The 21,067-nt window shown below is 38.1% G+C and overlaps 2 protein-coding genes across 2 annotated transcripts in view; one reads left to right on the top strand and one right to left on the bottom strand.

Moving 5' to 3' along the window:
- AOPEP (aminopeptidase O (putative)) overlaps positions 1-5,305 on the bottom strand; it is a 175,551-nt gene extending 170,246 nt beyond the window's left edge. Inside the window, exons 1-2 of the mRNA XM_072359393.1 lie at positions 4,707-5,305; positions 2,659-2,918 (exon numbers count right to left, since the gene is read on the bottom strand). The gene's annotated coding sequence lies outside the window, so the exon portion shown is untranslated. The remainder of the gene's footprint in view (positions 1-2,658; positions 2,919-4,706) is intronic.
- LOC140264552 (DNA topoisomerase 2-beta-like) overlaps positions 1-21,067 on the top strand; it is a 34,030-nt gene that overhangs the window by 3,159 nt on the left and 9,804 nt on the right. Inside the window, 18 exon segments of the mRNA XM_072360406.1 lie at positions 2,684-2,903; positions 4,222-4,958; positions 5,325-5,373; positions 7,194-7,239; positions 7,241-7,349; positions 8,015-8,140; positions 8,947-9,023; positions 9,025-9,046; positions 9,142-9,247; positions 9,481-9,590; positions 13,225-13,317; positions 13,413-13,527; positions 15,433-15,554; positions 16,340-16,488; positions 17,061-17,292; positions 18,856-18,990; positions 19,472-19,672; positions 20,748-20,943. Of these exon segments, the coding sequence (XP_072216507.1) occupies positions 2,684-2,903; positions 4,222-4,958; positions 5,325-5,373; positions 7,194-7,239; positions 7,241-7,349; positions 8,015-8,140; positions 8,947-9,023; positions 9,025-9,046; positions 9,142-9,247; positions 9,481-9,590; positions 13,225-13,317; positions 13,413-13,527; positions 15,433-15,554; positions 16,340-16,488; positions 17,061-17,292; positions 18,856-18,990; positions 19,472-19,672; positions 20,748-20,943 (2,845 nt within the window).

The following is a 21,067-nucleotide window of genomic DNA, read 5'->3' on the forward strand; positions in this document are numbered from 1 at the left end:
TAACAAACTCATCTCCCCTGTTCTTAACATCCCTTCAGCTAATAAATCTGGGAACCAAGAACTCAGAACTGGAACTGCTGCTGGACTAAGAATATTATAGAAGATAGTTCAGTTCCAAAATGAAGGTGATTGCATTTAGAATTAATTAGAAAACCAACCAGTTTCCTTCAGCTCATTCACTAAACTCCCAACAGGGAATGTAAGATTAGATTTTCTAAAGCAGACTTCTGAATTAAAAACACTGATGAATTCTAACGGAGACAACCTCATCTCCTTCTATGATCTTGGAGAAGCTGGCAGCCCATGGCTTTGTCAGGTACACTCTTTGCTGGGTAAAAAATGGTTGGAGGGCCAAGACCAGAGAGTGGTGGTAAATGGAGTCACATCCAGCTGGTGACTGATCACAGGTGGTGCACCCAGGAGTCAGTATTGGGCCTGTCCTGTCCAATATCTTTAAAGATGACCTCAATGAAGGGATTGAGTGCACCCTCAGTAAGTTTGTAGATGATACCAAGTTGTCAGGAAGACCAAGTGCTGGGTACTGCACTTTGCCCATGACAGTGCTTAGGTAATACTATAGGCTTGGAGCAGAGTGGCTGGAAGACTGTGTAGAGGAAATGGACCTGGGGGCATTTGTTGACACTCAGCTGAACATGAGCCATCAGTGTACCAGTTGGCAAGAAGGCCAATGGCATCCTGACTTGTAACAGAAATTGTGTTGCCAAAAGAAGCAGGGAACTCATCATCCCTCTGTACTCAGCCATGGCAAGGCCATGCCTAAAGTACTGTGTTCAGTTTTGGGCCCTTCATAACAAGAAAGACACTGAGATTCTGGAGCATGTTCAGAGAGTGACAGTGAAGCTGGTGAGAGGTCTGGAGCACAAGACTGATGCAAAGTGGCTGTGGGAGCTGAGATTGTTCAGTCTGGAGAAGAGGAGGCTTATGGGTGACCTTATTGCCCTGTACAACTACCTGAAGGCAGGTTGTGGTGAGGTGGGGTTCTTCTACTATTTCTAGGCATTACTGGTTTAGGACTGATGTTAGAAGTGGGAATAACATTTGTTACAAGGAAAACTAGGTGGAGACAGGTCTAGAAGCAGATGCTTGGATAAATGACAGTTTGGCTGAATTTAAGTTTTAAACTAAATTTGGGGCCCAAAAGATACAATTATCCACAGTTGGTGCTGGGTCTGGGAAGGGCCCTACTGCTAATCTGGCTGGTGACAGTAGGGCTCAGATGGCAATTTTTTGTATTTTGGGATAAAGGGATCACTTAATAACACATAAATGTCACATTTGGGCTATGAATCTGTTTTTTGTTGTTTTTTTTTTTTTAATTTTACCTAATTCTTTTGTTTCTAAAAGCACTTCAGCAGCAAATTTCAATTTGAAGTATTTTCCAAAATGCTATTAAAAGACATTTGTATGAAACTGCACAACTTTTTGACTGTCATTTGCTGTATGCTCTCAGGAGCTAATCAACAATTAGGTGCTAGACTTGCAGTAACTTTCTAAGTCCTGTTTACCTATAAACACTTATAGCCACCCACCTATATAAAGCAGGTTAGATGGATGCTTCATGCTCCATCTACTCTTTTAGGAAAAGGAGAGATCTCATATCCTATATCAATCAGAACAGAAGCATCTTTTGTCCTCATTATGTTGCAGGGGGTACCAAACCTCACAGCTTTTGTCTCTAGATGGTGGTCTCTGAAGCAGTACTCCCAGAAGTGCTGCAGATAATCCATTGTGGTACTGGAGGAAAAGACTTTTTTACCATTCAAAAACATTTAAATGCCAATTTCTATTTTTGTGCTATTATATATAATTTCTATAATATATTAGTCTAGTACTATGTGTATATGATTTGTAAATAAATACTGTGGGATTGTTTACTCTTAAATTTTTAATAAATAAGGGCACATGATCAATATGTGCTTTGAGACCACTGCTCTAGAGCACCTTGTTCATTTGGAGAACTATGTGAATATTTCATTTGTTATGAGTAAAATACACATGTAACCCTCTAAGTAGGTCTAAATCTGTGGCATGAAATAAGAATCCAATCAGCTACTATAGAACAGGCTTGATCGATTTCTAGCTGTGCCTAGTCATGCAGCACTTGCCTCATCCTTTGCAATTAAGACACAGTGGAAGCTGTGGGTAGGATTTTGTGACTCCTGCTGTCTCATAAGGATTTCATGTCACAAAACACACATGGAGCCTATTGGTTTTGGTATTCAGCCTGTAACAGGCTGAAGCAGTGATCTGGTCTTACACATGGAAGTGCTGAATGTGCGAGGAGAGCTTCCCATCTTTTCTTTACATAAACCTGAAGCATCAGGGATGTGTCATGTGGCAACCTTATCCAGTTTCTGCACTGAAAATGAGCACTCCCAATTCAATATATGTTATTCCTACGAGTTGCTTTTTGGTTTGTTTGTTTGTTTGTTTCAAATTCTCATGGGAGAATTTTTCTGAAGGTGATGTCTTAGCACACATTAGCAAAATGCCACACGATGCAAAGGCCATGAATAACATGCAGAATGCAAAGGAAAAGGTGGCAGTGAAGTTCTGAATGACAGCGAAGCTCTGTCCTTGCAAGCACTGCAGCAGCTCATTTGAAAACAAGGCACATTCCCATCTTCCTGTTTTTACCTCTTTTTCTCTTGTTCTCACACAGCGGTCTGCATGGAACGAAGTCTGTGCTTTTGTCTGCAGAATGCCAGCAATTCAGTTCGTCCTTCCCGTAACACGACGCAGCCCCGCTTCGACTGGGCTTGTTCCAGAGGTGCATTGCCACCTGACGGCCACGGTGTGGTGCTGCACGGCGGTCTCTGATGCTGCCGGGCTTCCAAGGGACTTTTCAAAGGAAGTAGCCAGGACGTTTGCCAAGGGAGGAGGTGGAGTCACCGACCCTGGAAGTGTTCAGGGGATATTTAGATGTTGAGTTGAGGGTCATGGTTTAGTGAGACCTATTGGTGATAAGTGGACAGCTGGACTGGATGGTCTTGTAAGTCTTTCCAAATCTTTGTGATTCTATGATTCTAAGACTTCGCTTTTTCCTGTGTTATATGCTTATTTTCTTATGATGAATATCCTGTTTTCCTGAATGAGTGGCAGGAGAGCAGTCATTTTAATATTTGCAACATTGAAAAACCCTTTTCATCCCTAATTGCTCTATTTTTATCTCTTCCTCGGAGACAGAATGCTGGAATCCTTTACTCCACATTTGCCTCTTCCTTCTCTGGGCCTTCTGCATTATCACTCACAGTCATTCAGAGAGGTGGTGACCTTAAGCCTCTCAGCACTTGTGCCAGATTTTTGGATAGTCTGCACAATTACCAAGTGCCACACTGTTGTTTCAGGTGGCAGATTGGACAGACACTCATCACAAAGGCTGCAGTCATGTATTTCATCTGTCAAAAGCAGTGGTTATATTCTCCACTGTATGCTTCCAACAGTGGTTTGAGCAACTCTGTCTTAGCCTCCCCACTGGAAACTGTGGCTTCCAACACTTCCAGATCCCTAATTGGCACAGGAGATTATCCTTCCACTCAGGACTCTTCTCCCACTTACAGATCAGTGGCCATCAAAGAATGACTAACAGATAAACAGAACTAGAGTTAATCGACATTGGGTTTGGGCTATATCTTGCAATACCATTGTGGGAATACAAGAAAAGCTGTTCAGAGCAGCAGCTGTGGAGCAAGATAAACAGCATGAGAACCAAGGATACCTCTGGAAGGAAAAGAAGGGTCTCACAGCTCTGATTGGATATGTGCCTGCATGGACAGTTGAAAAGTGTTTTGTAGAATGCTTTGTTGACATGTAAGGGTGGTTGGGAAAGTTATAAGGGCGGATGGGAAAGTTATAAGGGCAGATGGGAAAGTGAGAAAACAACAACTTGTGAAGGTATATAAGGGATGTGAGAACTTGTAATAAACGATTTGGATCGTTCACATCTGAGTCCGTGCCCCAAACGCTGCAAATGGCGCCCACTGCGTGGAGCAAATCAAGCCGCGGCTGAGCGAGCCCGGTCCGGCAGCGTCGCCCGACTGAACTTCTGAGAGACTGTTTGGCGCGCGCCCGCCCCGTTGTGCAGGACAGAAGGTGGGCAGTCGGGAACTGTGGGGAGCTCACTAAGGAAGGAGCAACAAGGAAATCTCCAAGTAGTACGGTCAGTGTTAGAGTTTCAGGATAAGCCTGTGTCTACTTCAGCATTAGGTACTCTTCTTCAATGGATAAGCAAAAATGTCCCTGAATTCCCGAAAACCGAGTTCTCTCTCGATGGGGAACTTTGGGACAAAATCGGCTCAAAACTCTACGAGGCTTCTCTCGCTAAAGACAGAACGGCTGCTAAGGTTGCTAAGCTGTTCCCCGTTTGGAGCCGGATAATGGAAGGGCTTAAGCAATTTCGACAAGGAAGAATTTCTTCCGACCGTTCCCTGCCACCCTCCGTCCCACCCCCGCCGCTGCCTCTCGCTGCGGGAAGCGGCCCCTGCCCGGATCCGATCGGCGGCTCCGACCCCCCCCCCCCCCCCCCCCCCGATTCGGGGAGAAGAAAAATCGCACCCGCCCCCCCTCGCGCTCCCGCCGTTCGCTCTCCCCCACACGTTCGTCGCGCAGCTCCCGCCCTTCGCCCCGCCCACGTGTCTCGCCGCGTTACCGCCCTCTACAGCGCCCCCGCCCATCGCCCCGCCTACGCCGTTAGTCGGGCCGCTGCCGCCCCCCGCTCCGCCTTCGACGCTCGCCGGGCCCCTGCCCTTCGGTCCGCCTACGTCGCTCGCCGCGCCCCCACCCTCTGCTCCGCCCACGACGTTCTCTGCGCTTTCGCCCTCCGCCCCCCCCCTCGTCGTGCGCGGCTGCGTCTGTGCGGACCGCGTGTAACGTGGTTAAAAATAAGGACAGACCGAAACCAGGGGATCGTTGTGACCCCGGTCCAGCAGATCCAGAAGGCGAATCAGACGCATCCCTTGCTGATGATAATTTGAAGGGAGCAGGAACGACACATTTTTCTACAGCGAACCGCGGTGTTTTAGAGCACTGCAGAAAAGAAGCAATATTAAGGGGTGATGCTGACACATTGCAAGCCTTTCCTGTGTTGTATCAGCCACAGATCCTCAAAATGGTACATCACATACAGACATTAAACAATCTGCAAAAGTTATTAGGAACCATCAATTGGTTGCAGCCACTTTTGGGAATTGCTACTCAAGAGCTGCATCCTTTATTCAAACTACTCAAAGGAGACCCAGATCTAACTTCTAAAAGACAATTAACACCAGAAGCACAACAATGCTTGGACTCTCTAATAACATCAGTGCAACACCGATATAGCCATTCCAAAACTGGATGATGCTAATGATGCAGGTAAGAACACTTATTTTTACCATCTTTTGCTTTTCACAGACATTATTGTTTTAAACCTGTCTATATTTCTTATATGTATGTATATTTTCTAATAAAAAATCTTCATAGTTCTTAAACTAGTTTTCTGAACCTTGTAGTGCTAGAGTTAAAGAATGATGATGAGTTTTATATTAGGAATGCCATCTTTTTTTTTTTCATTAGAGAATTAGCAGAGCAGAATGAAAATAGCAACACAGCTATATATTGAAAGAGCATGAATTTTCAAGTTGTGGTTTTTAAAACAAAAACATCAGACACCAAAAAGTTGGATACCTTTTACTCAGACATTTCTCTCTTGCTTACTTGTTCTTAGCTGTGGAGCAGGAATTTTATGTCTCCTAGGGAGTCTTAACCAGGTATTGATTTATTGAAGATCTAGGACATATTAAATTTCTCATACCGAAGGCATTTCACATTCAGGAGTGAACACACAAGACAGGGGGATGTTCAGTCCCTAAATAAGGTGTGTTGTCATGACTTGGCGTGACTCTCTGAAACGTTGCATATACTGGCAGAAGACTTTTAGAACAGAGGACTGTCATGCTACAATTAGTAAAAGTTCTTAAGAACTTTCTTTTTGAAGATAGAAGATGCCCTATGGGCCACTTTTTTGCTTTGGAAATAGGAAGTTTTTCTTTTGTACAAGATCTAAGCTCCTTAAAAAGCTGCTGTTGTTGAGAAAGGTGGAGCATGGTGCTGAGGATTGACTCCTTCAGTGTGACTGAGGATGTGTCAGTTGCTCTGCTCTTAAAAACTTATCGCAGTGAATGTATTAACTGTACCTGACTGAAAGCTTAATCTTTCTCTGAAGTTCTGTTATATTTTTAGATATGTGTCCAGAAAAACACCAGAAAGAACACATAGTGCTTTCATGAAATTGACCACTAATGATCATGTAATTTCATAACATGGCGCACCTGGATGATAATCACATTTGTTGTTGGCAATTCTTTTAGGGGGAAAAAGGTTCATGCGTATATTCTGTTTTGATTCCACTTTGTTGGTGGCATCATAATTATCGCTTTTGACAGAATGTGAATATATGTATAATTTAGATTAAATTAAGGTATATGTCTAATTTAGGTGACCAAAGATCATGAATGTAAGTTCTGTATAGTTGAAAGTGGTGAATTGTTTTTATTACAAAGTTTTAGAGGCTCAGAATTGCACTAGCAATTAATACTTATTTCTGAGAATATATAATAAGCTACAGTGTTCTGAACTTGAGCTTTCCTGCCAAACTCCAAACTTGTTTTTATAGTTTCCTGGCTTCAGCCTCTGCAGAATACTAAAACAAAAAACAAACAAACAAACAAAAGTGCATAGTGTGAGGAAAGAGCAAATTCAGGAGGTGAAATAATTCCCACATATATCTCAGATATGCATGAAGTATGTGTGTGAGTAATTTTCAGATAGTTTGTGAAATAGTAACGGTACAGAAACAATCTGGTTGTAGTTGTTGGTGGTGTTTTTCTTGTTACTGTAATTTTTTTTTCTGTGTAGATTTGTTGGGACCACTACATAAGACATGCCAGTGCATTTCAATTTGCTCCTTGTTCCAGAGTGATCTTTTGTGTGTTGCTAAGGGCAGAGATACTCCTTCCTGAAGTATAATTTTAGTAGTATGGCAAGTCATCCTTAAAATAGAAAATAATTTAAATTATCTACCATGCAGTTTAGGAATAATATTCATGACTGGCTCAATTGTATTCCCATCATTTGAACTGAAACACTAAGCTTTCTGTATTTCTGCTTTGCTTCTACTTCTTCCTAAAATACAGGTGGCAAACATTCCTTGGACTGCACACTAATACTAACAGAAGGAGACTGCCAAATCTTTAGCTGTCTCTGGCTTAGGTGTTATTGGCCGAGACAGATACGGAGTATTCCCACTCAGGGGTAAAATTCTCAATGTTCGAGAAGCTTCTCACAAACAGGTAAGTAGCCTTGTCAGTTCATTTTAGCTGACGAGTGGATATGTTGTGATTATTATTTCAAAGGGCACATTGTTGCATTTTCATTTTTATTTTGTCATGAAAATTTTGTGGCCAGGATTTTGTAAAGGACCAATTACTTTGAAGCCTGTGATAAAATCCTGAGCTGGAATTATTAAGTGAATGCTGAGATGATAAACTTCTATGCTATGACTAACAGCTTGTATGAACACTTTATAAATACGATAATTATTGACAAGTAATTTCATTGACTTCCAACATGAGGCAGTAGCACTATTAATTGTTTGATTCTTCTGCCTTCCATGTTTTCTCTCTATTGAGAGTTTTGTTGTAGATCCCTAAAGAAATTATGGAAAGAGAAGGCAGTTTTGTGAGATGACTTTTTGCTTATATCCACATTTCTCTCTGCCTTCTGAACCCAAAGTGCTGGAACTGTGGAGGAGAAAGCTAGTGGTATAGTCTCAGGGATGTGCATATACAGAAGAAATACTTGTATGCATGAGACTGCAAGGGTTTAGGGGTGGAACAGTTATGATTTTGAGGTAGGGTTACTTAGATAAAATAGTTATAAAGCCTGTATTAAAAAGATTGGGATGTTTCTGAATTTCTGCTTTTTGTATTAACCACAAAAGGTAACTTTCATACAGATAATGGAAAACGCAGAAATCAACAACATCATCAAAATAGTTGGACTGCAATACAAGAAAAGCTATGAAGACCCAGAATCTCTAAAAAGTCTGAGATATGGAAAAATTATGATAATGACAGATCAGGTTAGTCTGAATTTCACAGGTTTTAATATAGAGGGCTTCTTAAAATGTGTTTTGCTGCAGCACTCTGCTGCGCTGTAGCAGAGAAGCCAAACATAAATCATAAGCAATGCAATAATAAAAACACGTATCAACAAGAATGCTTCTGATCAATCAAAAATATGTTGAAAATACTTATAAAATTGAACAGTAGATGAAGTTACAATGCTAGGTAGCCTGGGAGTGATAAGAATGAAGACAGTTATTTTTATGCATTCTCATGAAGTGTGTGTCTGTTGTTTTGATTTGTAAAAGTCTAGTTATCCCATGCTTTAGATAATGATGAATGCTTTATTTATGTTTTTTGTTTCATTTCCTTTTGTTTTTGTTTTCTTTAAGTGGTCAAGCTATCAAACATTTTATTACTAATGAGAAGTGTGAGCCAGGCCTGTTTTTTTCCCATGGATTTAGCTCTGGGTTGGCCAGGAGTGCTGTCTAGTTCTCAGATAAAACATGTCTTAGGCAAAGAACTCTGTAAGTCACAGCTGTGCATGTGGTTTGGAAGAGCTATTTGTTAGCTAAGGGACCATGCCCATAAGTGTCTATTTTATTCTAAAGTTTAGTTCAGAATCCAAATTAAACCTAATTATTCCCTTCTTTGTTTTCTGTCAGCAAATATTGTTTTGGTGTATCCTGGCCAGTGTGATCTGTTTATCCTTGCAACTAGAATTCTTCATTCATTAGCTCTCTTGTTTTGGTCTTGTGGTGTGTGTGGCTTTGTGGGATCTGACATTTTATGAGATAACTTCATATTTGCATGTCTAATTTAGGATCAGGATGGATCTCACATAAAAGGCTTGTTGATCAACTTTATTCATCACAATTGGCCATCACTGTTGAAACATGGTTTTCATCACACCTATTGTAAAGGTATGCGTTCTGTTAATGAAATTTTATTTTTTATGTACAGTGAAACAGAAAAGTTGATTTGTGTTCTTTTTGTTTTGATTTTTTTTTTTTTAAAGGCAAGCAAAAATAAGCAAGAACTTTCATTCTATAGTATTCCTGAATTTGACGAGTGGAAGAAACATACGGAAAATCATAAAGCATGGAAGATAAAATATTACAAAGGTTTGTTTAAAAATAAATAAATTAACCTTGTGGATCTAAAAATACTTAGTAAATTAATGTTACAAAGCTTTATTTGTAGCTGTGTTCACGACAGTTTCTTCTGTAATTGTATTATTTAAGGGATAAAATGTTAAAGCTTAAATATACAAGCGGTAAAAGGTTAAAACTTAATTCTTAAGTTAAATTAATTCAAATTGAAAAGCATGGAGTAACTGCTGTATTCTGTTGTACAGGTTTGGGTACCAGCCCTGCTAAAGAAGCAAAAGAATATTTTGCTGACATGGAGAGACATTGAATCTTATTTCGATATGCTGGTCCTGAAGATGATGCTGCCATTACACTGGTGAGAATGTATAGAAGTAATTCTCTATGATATATTTTATTTTCCAGTGTTCACTGAAAATGGCACACAAAGAAATCTTATCAGCTTTTCTTGCCATAACTAAAACAAACAAACAAACAAACACTGTTGCAAGAAAAAAAAAAAAAAAAGGTAAATATTTCAGATTTTGGAATAAGAGCCTTTATCCATGCTACAAAATTAATACTGCCTTCTATCATTTTCGTGTGGTGTGAAGATCAAGGAACACTACATTCAAAGTTGCTTTTAGAGTCAGAACACACAAAAGAGTGCTCTGAGAAAGGCAATAGAGCTCAAACAAATGATGTCTCACAGCTGCTTAGGGGACCTGATTTTTGTTTCTGAGTAAATATGATCAGATGATGATTTATTCTTTGAAGATTTATCAGTGTGGCATGTGTTTATTCACATATGTGTCTGGCACATTTGAATCTGAAATCTTTTAGGTAGTTGTTTTCAGATGCTATAGACACGACGGACTCAGTCAGTACACCAGGAAGTTGTGTTTCACAGAACTTGAGGAAAGACAAATGACAGGAGTGTCTGGAATGAAACTGTTTTCATCTTTCATGTATTTTCTGTTTTAGTTTTAGATGCTATTAAAAAGAGAAAGGTGTAAGGAAGGGAATGAAAATTGGGAAAATACTTGTATTCAGAAATGATATATATATATGTATGTAATGCAAGTCATACAGAAACATTTAACAACATGTTATGGATCCAATAAAAGAGTATGTTTTTACTAACAGAAAATGTGAGAAAACAGTAGGTGCCTGCTTTGTTGAAGGAAAAAACCTGATGTATCAAATGTTATTTGTACCTGTCACTTTACTTCTGTCCATGATGCACTGAAATATAATTCATATATGTAGTTATCTATCTCAGAAAAGTGTGTTCATCTAGATAGGAAGGAATCTGTATGTTTGCATGTCTGCTATGGAATCACAGAAATGTAGGGGTTGGAAGGGACCTCTGAATATTAGCTATTCTTAACCCTGTGCTAAAGCAAATTCCCTACAGTGAATTGCACTCAGGTGGGTTTTGGATGTCTTTAGAGAAAGTGACCTGACAACCTCTGTGGTCAGCCTATTCCAGGGCTCTGATGCTCTCAAAGTTAAATATATATATATTTTTTTCTCATGTAGTACACAACTTTCTGTTTTCCAGTTTGTGTCCATTACCCCCTTGCTGGGCATCACTGAAAAGAGGCTGGCCACATCTACTTTGCAGCTTTCCTTTAGATATTAACAAGCATTGCTAAAATCCCTTCTCAGTCTTCTACAGTCTGAACAGTCCCAGATCTTTCATCATTTCCTCATACAGGAGATGCCCCAGCCCCTTAGTCATCTTTGTGGCCCTCCACTGAACTCTCTCTAGGACTTCCCTTAACCCTGTTCCTTAAGAGACTCTGGAAAACCTGATTAAGAATCTGAGTTCTGCAAATGGACTTTCACATACACCAGAATTATCATTCAATGAATATTTCGAGGAAACATAGCAGGATTCGGTTGCAATTAAAGTTGTGAAGACTGGAGTCACTTTTGATGCCAGTCTTAGCCCTAGAGGCAGATTCTGTTCCTACTAAGAATTCTTTGTAGTACCTTTGTTGTTATTACTTGCTTTCATTTTTCATCAGTACAATTTCCAAGTGCTTACATACCATTATAGAGGATCTAGTCTTCTGCTCTCTGTTCTACTTTTTACATTCTTCAGCTTGTCTTCAGTCTGATCTTCAGAGGCTAGGTATAACTGCACATGATATGCCAGGGCTGTATAAAGTTGGCCTATTTATGTACAGAATGGTATTAGTTTAAATTATGTCTGAGGCCAAATAACCTGTTAAGACTGATACTTATTGTCTAAAATGATATCCTGTCAATTCTGTATGAAATTAGTCATCTATTACTCAGGGAAGAACTGCTGACTACTCCTAATGCTGTTAACAGAAGCTTCATTTGTATTCCCATCCATATTTTTGCTGCTGCAAGCTATAATCCAAGCCCTAAGCTCAACTTCAAGTATAATGGGGTTTAAGATTGTAGGTCCTACCAGATCTCATGACAAGAAAAATATTATTTCACATTCTAAATTCTTCCGTGCTCATAAGGACTTATTTTCCTAGTAATGCTTCTGGTCATTTGTCACTCAATTGGTCTAGGAATTATATAGACACATGGAAAGGATCCAGAATAAAACTGTAGGATTTTAGCCATGTTTGTACAACAGCTTAAGCTGAAGCCTTCAGAGGTCTGTGTCTCGCTCCAGTTATTGGAAGAGATGGTTCAATACACACATATATATACCCAGAAAAAGATGAAGACAGCAAACAAAGCCAGTGTTTTCCAATTGATTTATTACAAGTTCTAAGCAACAAAAGGATGTGGGGAAGATGGGAAAGTTGGCGAGAAAAGAGAAAAATTCTAGCAAATGATTTATAGAGCAAGGATAGTTCCCATCAGGGATCCAGCGGCATCTTGTTGGTCTGCAGGGAGGCAGCAAGTTGGTCAGTGGTATCTCATTTGATATGCAGTTGGGTAGAGGGGTACCTGCTCTTCCTTGGGATTTTATCCTCTCTATTGCATCCTTTCCGTTACCGGGGCAACACCTGTTTGTTGGGGCACTCCCTAGTTACCAGGGGCCTCGTGTTCTGTTTGTCACAGTGACAGTAGCAGTTGAGGTACTCGCATCTTGCTCGTACTTGCATCTTGCTCGTCAGGAGGAAGAGCACATCCATCCTCTTACCACTGCGCTCATGGTAATTAACCATTAACTCCAAAAGCTTGCTGAGCAGGTTATATCTCAGATGGCTGCCACTGAGCAGGCTTTGAGCCAAAAACTGTTAACATTCTGACTTTTCAAACTGTTGAGCTTTGCTCACAGAGGCAGCCAAGCTGAAGCTGAACAGGGTGATATTACTTTATCCCTTTCTCTTATGCAGGAGAGTGCTTGAAATGATGGTATCTCTGTCTTTTACTCCATAATAAAAAACGTAGTACTTCAATAACTCACAGAATTTTCCCAAAGTAGTTAAAATTTTACTTGAACTGCATATTCAGTCTTTATGCATTCTTCTTTTTTTTGGAGAAGAAACTCACTGGATGGGAACTCTACTTCTGTAACAGATCAGGCTTTCGGAACATTTTTGTGTCATTTTATAGTGATAAGCTGTTGTTTTAAAGTGATGCCTTGTATTTGTAAAGACTGTCAGCTAGCCTAAATTCTCATTTAGTCTTTATAAATCATCAATTTTGTTAAGCTGTCAGTGTGAGTTAGAAAAGCCTTCTGCGGGAGTGTCCAATAGGTCACAAGCAAGTACTGCTGCATAAATGTAAGCATTAATCACATGGTTTATCTATTTAAATACTGAATACTTGATCAGATAGTTTCCTACGCCAGGTCGCACAGGTAGGTGTCCAGGCGGGTCTTGAATATCTCCAGACTCCACAACCCCCTGGGCAGCCTGGTCCAGTGCTCCGTCACCCTCCCTGTAAAGAAGTTCTTGTGCACATTCGAGCAGAACTTTCTGTGCTCTGGTTTCTGGGTGTTTATACAAACATATCTGTTTATATGTTTATACAAACATATCTACACTTACAATATTATGAAATTTTTTCAGGCGTTCAGTAAGAAGAAGATTGATGATCGAAAAGAACGGTTAACAGACTTCATGGAGGACAGGCGACAGCGTTGGCTACATGGCCTTCCTGAAGTGAGTCCTAAACAATAGTAACAAATCTTGTGGATGAGATTTAAATGCAACAAGGTGTTTGTATTGAGTAAATAATGTATGTGGTTTTTTTTCAGCAATTTTTATATGGTCCAGCGACAAAACATTTGACCTACAATGACTTCATTAACGAGGAGTTGATCCTTTTCTCAGATTCAGACAACGAAAGATCTATTCCCTCCCTTGTGGATGGTAAGCTGACAGTTTATGATGATTTGTTGGAATATTCTCTTTTATTGTTTTTTTTAACTTGTGATTTGGTTGGAAAGCCAATCTATTTAGACAGAGCTTAGAAGACTTCTGTATTTTTGTTGTCATTTATATGCTGAGGACTTATGACAGTTCTTCTGTGAAGAAGTTTAAACTGATACTTTGTAGCCTTTAAGCTTAACCCTGGACATTACAAGTACTTTGCTTCTACATAAGCAGTCATAAAAAGCAAGTCTTTTAAGTGCTTAATAATTACAATTCAAGTTGTCATCTGAATTTAGATAAAAATGAAAGGATGAAATGTATTCTCCCATCATGTAGCACAAACACTCTTTTAGTGCTTACTGATCCTTCATGCGGTCATCCTATGGTTCTCTAAATCAGATTTACTAACTCTTCCTTTGCAATGGCGTATGAAAAGAAGCAGCTCTTACTGCACAGTTTGTGCTTCATGTGTAAAGCTGTCTGCAGGTAGCATGAACAGAAATTTCTGCCTGTATTTTTGTCAGTATAAATATGCTTACGAAGATATGGCAAAAAAGACCTTGAGGTTTCATAAGACAAAAAAGAAAAAGCATGTATCTCCAGTTTCCAACAAACTTTTTATAGCAGTGGTATTCAGCATTCTTGATGCTACAAGCTCACACCAAAATATCTAATGCTGCAAGAGCATTTATTTGTACAGAAGTGTAAGAAAACTGGAAGGGAACCTTTATATGAGGAACACATGTATGATATTATTTTATAGACACATAAATAACATGTATACATAATGCAATATAATTTCTGTGTGTATATGTATATAACATGTAAACATACATAATTGCTATTCATGTCACTGTTAGCTTTGGGTCTAATTTTGCTTCTGTTCATGGATCTCTGAACTGCTCAGAAGGTCAGATTCTAGCAGTAGTTTCTGTTCTTCACTATCACAGGTGGTAAACAACAGGGTATTCTATTGGCAAATCTCAGAAAAAAATACAGAAAAAGAAAATTTTGACCATCTCTTAACAGTTACAGCTTTCTTATTTCCTGGTGATTTTCCTCTGTGAAGGAAATCCTGTTACTGTCATTATGCTAGAGAATATGATACAGACCCGATATTAAAAAAAAAATAAAATAATTGATTTTATGTACCTAAATGAAGCGGAGACTGAAGTCATGTCTTTTTTTTTTTGAACTTTTGCTCTTACCTAGGTTAGTAATGCGTATTTTAATGCATTTTAGTAGTGTATGTGAGTTGAAACAATGAATAGATGAATAAGCATGTTTTGGTTATCAGTTACAGGTGGTATGCAGAAAAATTATATGGTTCCTTCCACAAAGATAGTGTACTTCAAGTGTACAGGTACATCAAGTGTACCTAAATGATAAAGATAAGATCAAAGAGAATGGTTTCTTAAAACTGTAAAAGATCTAGAAGGGATAGAAATAGCATGTATTTTTATTTTAACAGAAATAGTTAACTTTCAGAGTGCTTTAAAGTAAGTGTAAGCTACAATTACAGTTGTCACTGCTGGATTTGTGTTGATTCTTAGGAAAAAGATTTTGCTTGCTCTACTGGAAAGAAACAACTATTAACTTGCAGAGGTACATTTAGGATGAAGTTATACTTCTTAGAATAGTGTTGAGTGCTACTGGCTTAAAGGGTTAAGTTTCCACTCTTTGGGTGACTTTTTGTTATAATAATCATTTCTATTATTATTGCTATTATTTTACAATAATTGAAAAGAATTTATTTTGTTCAAATTACAATTTTCCTCTAAAGTTTAAGCTTCTTTCCAGAGTTTAGAGATGAGAATAAAGCAAAATCAAGTTGTTGTTTTTTTTTTTTCTTGGAAACCAATGCTTTTTTATGTGTTGAAAATGGCATCTTCTTCTTACTAGGTTTAAAACCAGAGCAGCGCAAAGTTTTGTTCACTTGCTTTAAGAGAAATGATAAACGTGAAGTAAAGGTTGCTGAGCTGGCTGGTTCTGTTGCTGAAATGTCAGCTTATCACCATGGGGAGGTGAGTACGAAGAGTAGAAAAGCTGTGAGAATTTGTAGCCTGTGTACAATGTTTACTGTATTAAAATTCTGAATCTTTTGACTCAAAGTAGTAATTACAGATTTAATTTTAAAGAGTTTGAGCCGAGCAGTAAATACTTTAAAAAGAAAATGTATTTCCATTCCTTCTAAGTCCTTATGCAAGGTGGTATTACCACGTAGTTTATGGATTATGGAGAAATGGTAAGTAAATAATTACGTAGTAAACTTCTTCCAGATTCTTAATCATATGTGCAATGGAAATTTTTGGTGTTGAACAAAAAATAGACTACAGTGTTCTCCAAAACCTGATACAATATTGAAACAATGGTTATTTCTTTCTCTTGTTTATTTGTGTTTATCTGGAATATCAACATGAGTTGCCATATTCATTCTCTTTCCATCCTTTCATCTTTGCCTTTGAATGCAGTGAGAAGTAGTTTGTGCAAGAGAAAGCAGGTGCAATCATTTTTTGCCCCTTTAATTACTCCAGAAAAGTGCTTTAAAAAATCGAAAAAACTTTGGGTTTTTCTAAGCATTGAGTACAAGGACATTTAATTCAGGGATGCAATGTGGCTATGGAAGAGGGAGCATTATGCTTTGCCAGTAGCTCTAGTAAGAGGCTATATTTCTTCCTCAAGCTGACTTCTTTGAAATTGAGGTCAGGCCAGGCACAGAATTCCTGGGCATTGAAAATCTGCATTATTGACTGATTAGGAAAGAGTGTACTTCTAATGTTTATTTCTGTGAACATGTATTTTCTTGCAGCAAGCATTAATGATGACTATTGTCAACTTGGCTCAGAACTTTGTTGGAAGTAACAATGTTAATCTTCTACAACCTATTGGTCACTTTGGTACCAGGCTTCATGGTGGAAAGGATGTTGCCAGCCCTCGCTATATTTTCACTATGCTAAGGTAAACATGTTGTCAACGGTTTAAGCTCTTGAGATGCTTTATTCCTGAAGTAGTCCTTTCACAACAGTAAAGTATTTTATTTATTTATTTTTATTTTTTTATGTGAAAGGAATAGGAGATTAGTCTATTTTGATAGCTGTTAGTGCTCAAATTTTGCCTTATGTTTGTAAGTGTGGTTTTTCATCTCGAGTTTTCTGCAGAGATTTTCTACGCACAGAACTGCTGTAGAAAATGTAGCTTTCAAGGAATTAAACTTTGAATTATAAAGATGAAGACTGAAAATGCTGTAGACTTAGGTCTGTGTGCTGTGTGATCATTTGTTAGTGTGTTATGTACATGTATAATTGGGAAGGAAGCAGACATCATCTGTTATTAGTATGCCATTCCATTGGGAAGAACTTTGTTTTCTCAGGAGGTGTGAAATTACATAGTAATTTCAGCTTCAGAATGGCAAAGAATAGAAGAGATGAAAAAAATAGGTCATATTTGGACACTCTGAGGGTTAAAGCACTTATACATGAAACTAGTGGGACTCCAGTTAAACAGATTTTTCTTTTCTTTCTTTTTTAAAGCCCTTTAGCCCGGCTTCTTTTTCCATCAGTGGATGACAACTTGCTGAAATTCCTTTATGATGGCAACCAACGTGTAGAGCCTAAATGGTATATTCCCATCATTCCTATGGTTTTAGTAAACGGAGCTGAAGGAATCGGTACTGGATGGGCTTGCAAACTTCCAAACTATGATACCAGAGAGATTGTAAACAACGTCAGACGAATGCTGGATGGCTTAGATCCCCATCCCATGGTAAAAATAACATACACTAGCATTTTATCCATTTGGTAATCAAATCTAATTTTGTGCTTAGTAAATGTAGTCATATAACTCCATGAATGCTTGATTATTGAAGTAGTTGAATTGGTTGAATTGTCTGGTAATTTTGCCTTACTTGACTGTTGGAAAGTGATGTGGAGAAGTTCATCTTGAAGAAAAGAAACAGTGCAATTTGTGGATTTCCAGTTTCAGAGGACTTTCTGTTCTCTGTTGACAGTAAGACTTCAAAGTTTCAAGTCCTAAAGATAGTCCTTTTGCATGGGAGTAGAGTAGAGTTGTACTGCTATTTCTTATACGAGGTGCAAGTATTTATCTTCAGCCAAATACAAAATTTCTATCGTCTTATCCAAATCTTCAACACATCTGTAAGCATAGGAGAAGGTATTGTCACTGTTCAAGAAAGTCAGCAGCTGCTGAACTGTACGTAGCTTCTGCTTCTTTATTTAAAATTTTACAAGAAGTTCTTGGAAGGGGTGTATATTTCAAAAACACTTTGCAGAGTAAGAATACTCGTGTGAACCCAGAGCCTTTGTAATCAACAGCTAACGTAATCTATTTAACCTTTACAACTAATTGATAAATGGGTATTGCTACTTTGTGTTGTCTAAGTCATAGGGGCAGAAACATCTCTACTTAGATCACATTTCACTGCCTCTGAGAGTGCAATATCAGTTTTCATGACTCAGTGAATTTTCTTTTTCAAATACTTGGGAAGAATAATTAGAATTTTTTTAATTAATGCAATCCATTGCCCTTCCCTTGGAACTCTTAGGCCTTCTGTGTAGTCTCAAAGTCAATTGAAGCCTCACTGTGATAGATGGTGGCAGAACTGCCTCTTTTAGTCTCCTTTCTGTATTCTGGTATGTGTTTGTGGCTGCATGGTAAGCTGGATAAGGGAATCAATTCAGTTAAAATAAATAATAACAGTAATTAAAAGTCTGTCACCACATTAGTTGATGTTTAAACTGAGTGGGTTCCACTATCTTTGCCAATCAGCACATGAATAAAAAAAGTAAATGACTAGGGAAGGTAGCCCAGCTTCTCCATTTCTTTTAGTGCCGATGTAAACTTAGAGTGAGACTGGGGTATTTATGCACTTTCTGTCCGGTGTTAGCTGTGTTTGCTGTTTTTGGGAAAAAAAAATAAATAATAATCATACAAAAGGAAATCCAAATTAAAAAAAAAAAAAAAAAAAGCCACTTAAATAAAAAAAATCAAAACAAACAGAAAGAATCTCACAACCAACAAACCAAAGAAAGACAAATACCACCTTTCTGGATTCAGCTACATCTTAATTATGTACCTACTCTTTAGGTAATAAGGTAATTGCTTCTGTCACTTGCACATGTGTATCTTTTTGGCTTTTTTTGGTAATGATAAAACCATGACATAAGATTATTACCAGCATGAGGGGCTGGTTGATGGATTAGCACAGTATAAAGTGATAGCTGTATGGTGCATGGGGAAAAAAAAAAAATCTTCCGTATCTTATTACAAAGTTTCTTAGTATTCCACTGATTTTTATTGCAATTTCAGCTTCCAAACTACAAAAACTTCAGAGGAACCATTCAAGAACTTGGTCAAAACCAGTATGTGGTCAGTGGTGAAATATTTGTGGTGGACAGAAACACTGTAGAAATTACAGAGCTACCTGTAAGAACATGGACCCAGGTAAGTTACAGTAAAAAAAAAAAGCTCTAAATTAAACAGTTTTATCCTACACGCAGGAGAACATTTTAGTCCACTTCTGATCATTTTATGCACTTGGAAAGAAACATGGTTTCATTCTTTTCTTTGCCTTTGTAGAAGAGGGTTCTACTTGTACCATCTCATCTACTGTCCATACTGCAAAGAATAACTGCTTCTTCTGCTGATTTAATACATAATTCCCTTCCCTTCCCCCCCCCCCCCATCTTTTTATTTATTTATTTATTTTTAAGTAGACTTTCTTGACCTTGTAGAATGGCTCTTATGTTTGTTCTAATCCCAGCTTTCATTCTGCAGGTTGTATTGGTTTTGTAAATTATCACTGGCTTCAGTTGTGGTACACAAGTTGAAATCTTAGCTTGGTTGCGAGCTTGGTTTAAAGAATTAGGAATCTAATGAAGTTTAAATAAGTGTTTCTGGTTTTTTGCTATCTTTTTCTTAATAGGTGTACAAAGAACAGGTTCTGGAACCCATGTTGAATGGAACTGAAAAAACTCCAGCATTAATTTGTGACTACAAGGAATACCACACTGATACGACTGTGAAATTTGTTGTGAAGATGACAGAAGAAAAACTTGCGCAGGCAGAAGCTGCTGGATTGCACAAAGTCTTTAAGCTTCAAACAAGTCTTACTTATAATTCTATGGTAACTTTTTTTCTGTTTGGCTATCAGAATATTTACAGTTGCTTGTTGTAAACTTGAATGTTTTTGTAGTGATTTTGGCATAAATGAACAAATCTCTTCATATTTGCTGCTGACAAAAAGTAATTGTGAACTGTTTGAATTCAGTTGTCTTGGAGATAATGCAAGTCTTGCTTTTTTGACCATGTTGGGCTACTTGAAGTTTGAAAGTTCACTGGAATTGTCTAGAATTTTAGTCTTTTTATGGCAGGTACTACTTTCAAACATTTTCACAAAGCAAAAATACACACATGTGTGTGTTGAAAATGGCCTTGCTCAATCTATTGTGTAGATTATTTTTGAAAAGCAAATGCACCAGATCAAGGCGACTGTACTTTGCACAGGTTCGAATAAGTGTAGGGACTACTGCTAGAATCTCTCTGTAAGGCTTGTATTTGTGTAGGAATCAATCTGTCCTGGTGTAAACATGTTAAAAAGTTAGATGCCTGTGTGAGTTCATTATGCACCCACCTACCAAACAGATACTTTAGACAGATGAATTCCCCTAGAGAGGGATTTATTTCTTTCAGCTGACTATAAAGGGGTGCCCCGGGTGACTAGTCCACCAAAAAATGTCTGAACTGGAGGTGTCAGAAGTCAGGCAGAATTGATTTTGCCTGTGATGTAAAAATGATTTATTTCTTTGTACTTGAAGGATTTCTGAGATGTTTAAAGTGGCAGTTTTCACATTGGAGGTTAGAGATTATAAAAAATACTCTTCAACTGTTATATGATTATTATTATTATTATTGTGAATTTAGATAGAACTGTAGTTTCAGCTGAATTTTGGTGTCCTCTCCAAGGCTTTCTTGCTTGAAGATATAATCATAAATCTTATGTTAAGTTTACTTGTGACTAAAAATATAATCTATCTAGCTATGTGCTATGTAGTCCCAGAGGAAGGTTTGAGCTCTCAGTCTTCAAAATGCTATTCTTCATATAGTGTGCATGTGAGAGCAATAGAAATAAACTCATACACGAAGATTAAAAGTCTTGAGTTATGAAATCTCTTTCAAGCCATATGTTATCTATTTTGTAGGTGCTCTTTGATCATATGGGATGTTTAAAGAAGTATGAAACTGTGCAAGACATTTTGAAGGAGTTCTTTGATTTGCGATTACATTATTATAGTTTACGTAAGGAATGGCTTGTGGGAATGTTGGGTGCTGAATCTACAAAGCTAAACAACCAAGCTCGCTTCATTCTAGAGAAGATACAAGGGAAAATTACCATAGGTGAGTTAACACTCTCTAAAATAGAACTGGGGAGAAATCTGGAAGTGATTTAAATGTAGTAAAATTGTATGTATCTATTTGTATGTAAGACATTGACTTTCACAACACTGATTACTGACTTTGG

Source organism: Excalfactoria chinensis, chromosome Z, assembly GCF_039878825.1.
Source record: "Excalfactoria chinensis isolate bCotChi1 chromosome Z, bCotChi1.hap2, whole genome shotgun sequence".
NCBI classification, from domain to species: Eukaryota; Metazoa; Chordata; class Aves; order Galliformes; family Phasianidae; genus Excalfactoria; species Excalfactoria chinensis.